The sequence below is a fragment of the Lathyrus oleraceus genome, chromosome 7, assembly GCF_024323335.1.
Source record: "Lathyrus oleraceus cultivar Zhongwan6 chromosome 7, CAAS_Psat_ZW6_1.0, whole genome shotgun sequence".
Classification (NCBI taxonomy): Eukaryota; Viridiplantae; Streptophyta; class Magnoliopsida; order Fabales; family Fabaceae; genus Lathyrus; species Lathyrus oleraceus.
Window position 1 is genome coordinate 85,269,346 of NC_066585.1, and position 7,198 is coordinate 85,276,543.

General features: G+C 36.1%; 1 protein-coding gene across 2 annotated transcripts; it reads left to right on the forward strand.

The window, feature by feature from the left end:
- The first annotated feature begins 2,899 nt into the window (after window positions 1-2,899).
- On the forward strand, window positions 2,900-6,894 carry LOC127105991 (uncharacterized). Of its 2 annotated transcripts, none has more exons than XM_051043215.1 (8): window positions 2,900-3,021; window positions 3,343-3,782; window positions 4,140-4,209; window positions 4,436-4,491; window positions 4,634-4,709; window positions 4,877-4,913; window positions 6,081-6,195; window positions 6,327-6,894. In XM_051043215.1, the coding sequence occupies exons 2-8, from the start codon at window positions 3,496-3,498 to the stop codon at window positions 6,565-6,567; spliced, it is 882 nt and encodes a 293-aa protein (XP_050899172.1). In that variant the 5' UTR covers window positions 2,900-3,021; window positions 3,343-3,495; the 3' UTR covers window positions 6,568-6,894. The 2 variants fall into 2 exon arrangements, with proteins under 2 accessions (XP_050899172.1, XP_050899171.1); XM_051043214.1 differs by having other exon boundaries at window positions 2,925-3,042.
- Window positions 6,895-7,198: the final 304 nt, after the last annotated feature.

The window sequence follows — 7,198 nt, forward strand, 5'->3', positions numbered from 1 at the left end:
TTCTTGCATGCTTAAAAGTAAGTCATACACCATTAGTCTTGGTGCATGCTACCTTGCATGCCTAATTACATGCATGATCCCTTAGCCTTGGTGCCTACCCCATGATTCACATACATGCGCCCTTAGCCTTACCCATACTCCCATGATTCACATGCTGCATTCATATGCTGCAAATTGCTAATTTATCTCATCTATAAATATTGCAGCAACTCACAACACTCAACATCTGTAACACTCAATATCTGTAACACTCAATACCTGCAACACTCAACCTCTGCAACACTCAATTTATACAACACTCAACCTCTATAACTCTCAATCTATCTGCCAAGGTCAATCTATCTGCAACATTATGTCTCTATTGACTATGGGTGATTAACATTGAGGAACAATTGATAATATTATGACATTGGTATGTTATCACTTATTCTTATTCTTATTCTTATTCTTATTCTTATTTCACAACAAAATGTATCTATTATTTATTATTTCTTCTTACTTATTTCTTACTTATGTTTTATTAGGACCCAAAGAGATTTCGATGTCGTGTACATGAATATGTACCACACGATCCTTTGATAGAACCATATATTTGAGGATGCGGTTTTGGTAATCTACTCAACATAGTCTCATACTCGGTTGACTACAAATTTATTCTTGCTTTCTTAGATAGATGGAGACCCAAGATCCACACATTTCACCTTCCTTTCGGTGAGTGTACCGTCACACTTGGGGACGTGTACATGTTGTTAGGTCTATGTATCGATGGTAAGGCCGTAAATGATAGAGTTAACCAAGATAACTCATATACAATGAATTGTTGGGTACCCATTTGTGTGAAGACACAACTACGGGAGAGACATCTGGTCAAGATAGGGGTCAATGTATTAACTTAAAATATCTTAAACAATATTATGCAAGTATAACATTAACCGAAGAATCTACCGAGTATGAAAAGATAATTAAAGCTCGGTGTTATATTATGATTCCATTTGGTGATTTTTTATTTCCTGAAAATACTAGTAATACGGTAAATAATATGTATTTGCCATTGTTACGAAACATAAATAAGGTAAGCACATATAGTTGAGGTTCAACTGTTTTGTCCCATCTATATAGTGTGTTGTGTAAAAATGTCCAAAAAAATACTTGTACGTTTTATTCATGCGTCTATTTGCTACAAGCATGAGGTTGGTCAAGAATGTCGTCACTCGCTCCGGTAAACGAGAAGTCATTCATATTCCCCTTTGTAGCAAAGTAAGTTTAAAATTTTACGATCTAATTTATTAGACTTTATATTAAAACTAATTGTAAATAATATTTTTCAAATCTTTTCGATCTAGGTGGTCAGTTAAAGGAATGAACTACAACGGGTGTCTGAAATACGTTGTAGTAGTCTATCGCAATCTATTAGACCATATTGGAACAAACGATATAGTACTACTACACAACTCTACATTTGATTTTAAAAAAATTATCCAATTACATATCATCTAATCATGTCATATTCTTGTACAGTTTATCTGGAGGTCATATTTGGGTCTTGATCATCAGGTTAACCATGATGATGATGCAGTTTGGACAACAAAAACACCACTTATCTGGTTCACTATTGTGGAGATGCACCAGAGTGAGCATGTAAAACTGCAATTTGACATGTAACAACAAATTCCAGAACCTCCGACGTGGTTGGGAAATTGACATCAACAAAGAGTCAATAGCCAATGGGATTATTCTGATCGGAGAGACTTCGCAAAAGATATGTGTCTTCATCGGAGGAATTGACGACAACACATCTTAAACAACCATTCATACATGATGCTAGACCAACTCAACATTATATGACATGGTTTAGGTCGGTTACAACGCCACAATTTGTGTCTCAGCCAAGGTATTTGATTGATCCACACCAACGAGCTTCGTCATCATACTGCCAACAACAAATCCCTGTCCAAGAACAATGCCAACCCACCAAAACCCAACGACCAACCTCACACCATCACCCTGCCATATACACCTAACAACCAAACACTCAACCTCACAATCAATTCATGCCACACACTCAAACTCAAAACCAAGAACCAAACCCTAACCACCAACAACCATACACAACCACCACAACAGTCTATAACCCAGATGATTCATACGATTCAGCGTCATACCATCGTAGCCCCCCACCAATGAACATCCAAACATATCATCGCCACAACACCCAACCATTGTTTGACTTTAGTACATCATATGAACCATTGCTTCATTTCCAAAATGATTCAATGTTACAATTCAGATAACCATACCGTTCACAACGACCTTACTACGACAACATGGGCATCAAACTCAATTACGGAAGCGTTGTTGGCGACACCCCCAGCTATTGGGGACAAATTATGACAAATCTATCAAATATTATTGAACCTTCCATCAGACCTTCACACCGGCCATCATTGGATCATGTCATCACTCAAAGACCCCAAACACCTCAGAAAAATCGTGGGAGACCTCGAAGACAGGCTAACGCACTTGGATGTGGAACAATGAGGCGTTTCAATCGGACGAGTCATTGAATTTCTTGTCAATTCTATGTACTTTTACTTTATAATATAATATAATTTTTAATTTAAATATTTAATTTAATTAATTATAATTTTAAAAATTAAAAAAAAATGGAAGATGCATGCGTCACAGACGCATACACTTTGTAGTGTATGCATGCGTCAATGCGCTAGATGCATGAGCGCTTACATGCATTGGTATTGTAAGCATGCGCCAGCTCTAATGATACCTCCTTTAAAAGATGATTGGATACGTCAGTTTAACTTACGTATCAGTCGGAAAAAATGGTTATTTTGAAAGAAAAAAAAATAATTATTTTAATATTTAAATTGAAAAAGTGATTATTTTAAAAATAACATCCTAGAGTGTCCTTGTATCAGGAGCTAGTTGCAGTCTCACTGAACTCATCTGCCCAAGCAAAAGCTCGCCGGGAACTCAGCCGGAGTTAGTCATCGTCCGTCAGAAACGGTGATAAACTCCGTCGTTCTGGTTATCATTTTTTAATTTTTTTTTTCTTCTGATTTTACTCCCATTTCTTGTTGCGCTCGAGGATGCTATTCCAGCACCATCTGCGGCTGTAATAGCCGTCTCTGCAAAACGCAACGCACTGAGATTCAGCTATACCGGCGTAATTGTTTACGTAGCTGCATAATCAATTTGCCTTTTCCAAAATGAAACCAAACCAAACACAATCTTAAGGGAATCAATTTCACCTAGGAAGGATTGATTGATATAATTATGCTAATTTTACATATGTAGTTCATGAATGCAATTTATCTGATTTTTCAGGTTTTGACGCAGAGACTAGCATCAATCTGAATGGGTTATATCAGACTCTGAATCAGATTCAATCACTCTTCTTTATTCGCACTCTCTCACCATCAATTTCAATTTCTCTCCATTTCTCTTATCATCTCGATAGATTTTCTTCTACTGTGAGAAATGGACAAGGTTGTGGAAGAGGTGGAAAAAGTGAAGAAGGAGTGGAATGAAGCTTACAGCAAAACACAAGATCAAATTAAGGCAATTGGAGAGTATGGTAAATCAGGAAGATCCAAAGAGGATGAAAATAATTCGCTTTCTAGATTGAATGGTATTGCTCAGGATGGTTTAGCGCTTCTTTCTTCTCTGCATTTCAACCTTGATCTTCACGCTCCACAGTTGCCTACTCAACAAGAGGTTGATTCCGCTACTGAATTGCTTCAATCATGGAAAACCCTAACTCAAAAGTAATATCTCGTCTCTCTTTCTCTGCTTGGCTTTTATTGAATTGCAAAAAAAGTGAATTGAATTGAATTTCTCAATGTTGACTTTTGTCTCTAGAATCTTTAATATTTCAAGATAGTCCTTTGAATTGAAAATATCTATTTATATGATTAGTCCTTTTAGATCAGTGAATTTAGTTTACCAAAATGTGTGACAGAAGTTAATGTGATTGAAAATTTTCAAATTAAGGGATTATATTGAAATTTTTGTTAATTTTAGGAAGAAAGTTGACACTTTCCTACATTTCCATGACTATATTCACTAGCTTCAAAATAGTTGGAATAGTCATGAGTTGCGTTTTGTTTGTGTGTTTTGAACAGTTTGCGGATGAGTTTGAGGAATGCTAATCTACAAGCCAAGGCTAACTTAAGGAAAGCCGCTCAGGAGGAGGCAATATTCTTACTTGAATACCTTTAATTTAACCTAAACACTTTGTTGTTCATTTTAGTTAAATACTTTTCTGGTTTGATTTTTTGGTTATTGGGACATCATGTTCTAATCATCGAATGTGAACCTAATTGTTATATTGTAGTTGTGGATATGTATGGTTTGTTTATATTGATCGATGATGGGTTGGAGAGTGCAATGTGACTGATCATGTTTTTATATGATGCAGAGAGAACTACTTCTAGGCGGTGGAGAAGAGTCCACAGTCCGCAGACGCAATTTGCAGTATGTCATTGAACTTGCTTCAATTTTCGGCTTGGGTTAACTTGTTCTTCTACCAGTTTTATTTTATTGGAAATTTTATTTGGGACTTGGCATTATACTGGGATGAAGCATTTTAATTCTCAAATCTGTCTTCTTCGTCCAGGACAAAAGCTGGAATGACCTCTGCAGCAGAGAGCATCACAGAAAGCCTACGTCGTACTCGTCAATTGATGGTTCAGGTTAGTGGTTAGGTTAGGTATTGTTCTTTCTAAACCTTAGTTTGATCATGCTCCTGTATTGTAATATTTTTCTCCATCATTGATTCATAAATGCTTTTTCCTTCATAAAGTATGACCCATTTATAATGGATTAATTAGCGTACTCTTTGTATCTATGTGTTAATCAGGAAGTTGAAAGAAACACAAGCACACTTATGACTCTTGGTAGGTATATTTTTCTCCTTCTCTCTATATTAATGATGTCTGTTTTATCTTTCTACATCAGAAGGGAGATGAGCTAGCTCCGGTGAAGTTAGAAATCTATTTATTTTACGGAGATGATGCAACCACGTGTCAGTAAACTTTTTAACGTACCTGATTCTCTAGAAACAAAATTGTCGAATATTTGCTTTGAAAAATTATCAGGCTGAAGCATTGGCCTGACTGAAAAAGTTAGGCTGCATTTTGGTTCAACCCTAATTACTATGCAGAACTTGAAGTTTACAACTATTCAGTCGAGGATTGAGGTGAATCAGTTGACGTAATAGAGAGATGAGTTATTTGCAGGGTTTAGAAGCAATGTAATCAAGTTTCAAAGATCAGTTGAGAGCCCATGCTAACAGACATTAGAGGGCAGTGGGATAGGAAAGTTGAGTTTTTTTCTAGCTACATCCTTGCAAACTTAGGTTACTGGCTCTAAGCCACCATTATCAAGTCCTGGAGAGGGTGGAACATATTGCATACAAGCTGGAGTAGTCAAATCACAGCCAGAATCCTTCCAGTATTTAATGTTTATTAGCTAAAGAAACAGTGACACAACAGCCACCCCAGCCTCTGCCTCATTGTAATGAAAACATCGGGAAGACTGCCCTCAGCATTCAAGGAACATTTTTTTTACGTCTTAGCCTCTGAAGTAGTTTAGGCATTGTAAACAGAACAGACTAACTACTGTTTAGTACTTAGGACTTAGGATAGTTGACGAGAGATAGAATCGGAGGATTGAAAGGGGAGAGAGAGAGATGACATTGGAAGTCTAATCTTGGTTGCGTGTAGTCCATCCTCTCCAAATACCCATGAATAATTCTTCATCTTGTATCTTCTATTCTGTCCTAGTTCTTGTCAAAATTGCGATTAAACATGTAGCATCGAACAATACACATTTAATGCAGTTAACCAATGCCATGACACCTAAAATCTCCTTTTTGTGCAATGTAAAAATGTTTTCTATTCACTATTTTCTGCTGGTATGCTTGTTATATTAGTTAAATTATATTACTATTGACTTGATCAATTGAGGTGCTGATATTGTTTTCATCAATATAATTATGATTATGAGGAGTATGAAATAATTGTATTCTCCCTATTTGTTTTTCAAATTGCTTGGATATATAGATGAATCAACAGGAGTGTTAACAAAGGCTGAAAGTGAATATAAAGGGCACCGCTCATTATTGACGAGAACTAGAAATCTTCTATCAACAATGCAACGTCAAGATATCATAGACAGGTATGGAAAAAGTTAATTCTTCCCTGAATCTCACCATGGCCAGAGTTTAGTAGCATGAGATTGTCCTTTTTTACTGTGCACTCACGCATTTGGTCTTTATAAATCCTAACAATCAACTTGTACATGAACAGGGTGATACTTGGGGTTGGTTTTCTATTGTTCTCCCTTGCCGTTCTTTATGTTGTTTCCAAGCGAATTGGAATACTTACCTTGCAGAGAAAGGTTACCGGGGCCATAAAGGCTGGTATGATGGGACAGGCAGAGCTAAGACCACAAGCTGTTGCAGAGGACATAAATCTTCATCAAGTTAGAGTTGACCATGTTCATAATATGCAGGCTCCTTTAGAACAACTAATACATGATGAACTTTGATACACAGGCTCCTATATATATACATATATAAGATATAAAATTACATGGTTTATAATTGTTTTCTCTTATATTTAATACAAAAAATTCATATTGAACCTTTAACACATTTTATGTGTATAAGTAGAATTCTAAACTAAAAAAAAAGTCACATGAATAGTATAGGCTTTTCTGGTGAGAGGAGCCCCTCTTAATGTTACTCTCATATTTGAGATATTCATAGTTTCTGGGTTGGTCAACTTGACTAAGTTATGGTCTCAAACTCTCAATTTTCCATGTTGCGGGATAAAGTGTATTGCACCTTCGACAGTCTTTCCTTGTTCCTGTGTATTTTGTTATGATTTGTGATTTATACAGTGTTCGAATCTGAGTGTCATTTTAGGCCCCGTATCCTTGCGTATTTGCTGTACAAACATGTTGTCTCCATATGCCTCCCTGCTGGTTAATATATATATATATATATATAATGAGACAGATTTAGAGGTATGACAAATAATATCATAACTGTGATGTTATTCTAAAACAATTCTAAAGCAGAAGAAAGAAGAAACAAATTGCAAGTGAAAAAACAAAAAGGAGAAAATGAATAAAAGCAACAACAGAAACCTCTATTGATATAAAGGAAAACCAAACT

Excerpts from the sequence above, each read along its gene's own strand:
- LOC127105991 (XM_051043215.1), top strand. The coding sequence starts at position 3,496 with ATGGACAAGGTTGTGGAAGAGGTGGAAAAAGTGAAGAAGGAGTGGAAT. Across the intron at positions 4,914-6,080 it reads AAGCACACTTATGACTCTTG|ATGAATCAACAGGAGTGTTA; the intron begins GTAGGTATATTT and ends TTGGATATATAG. Across the intron at positions 6,196-6,326 it reads CGTCAAGATATCATAGACAG|GGTGATACTTGGGGTTGGTT; the intron begins GTATGGAAAAAG and ends GTACATGAACAG.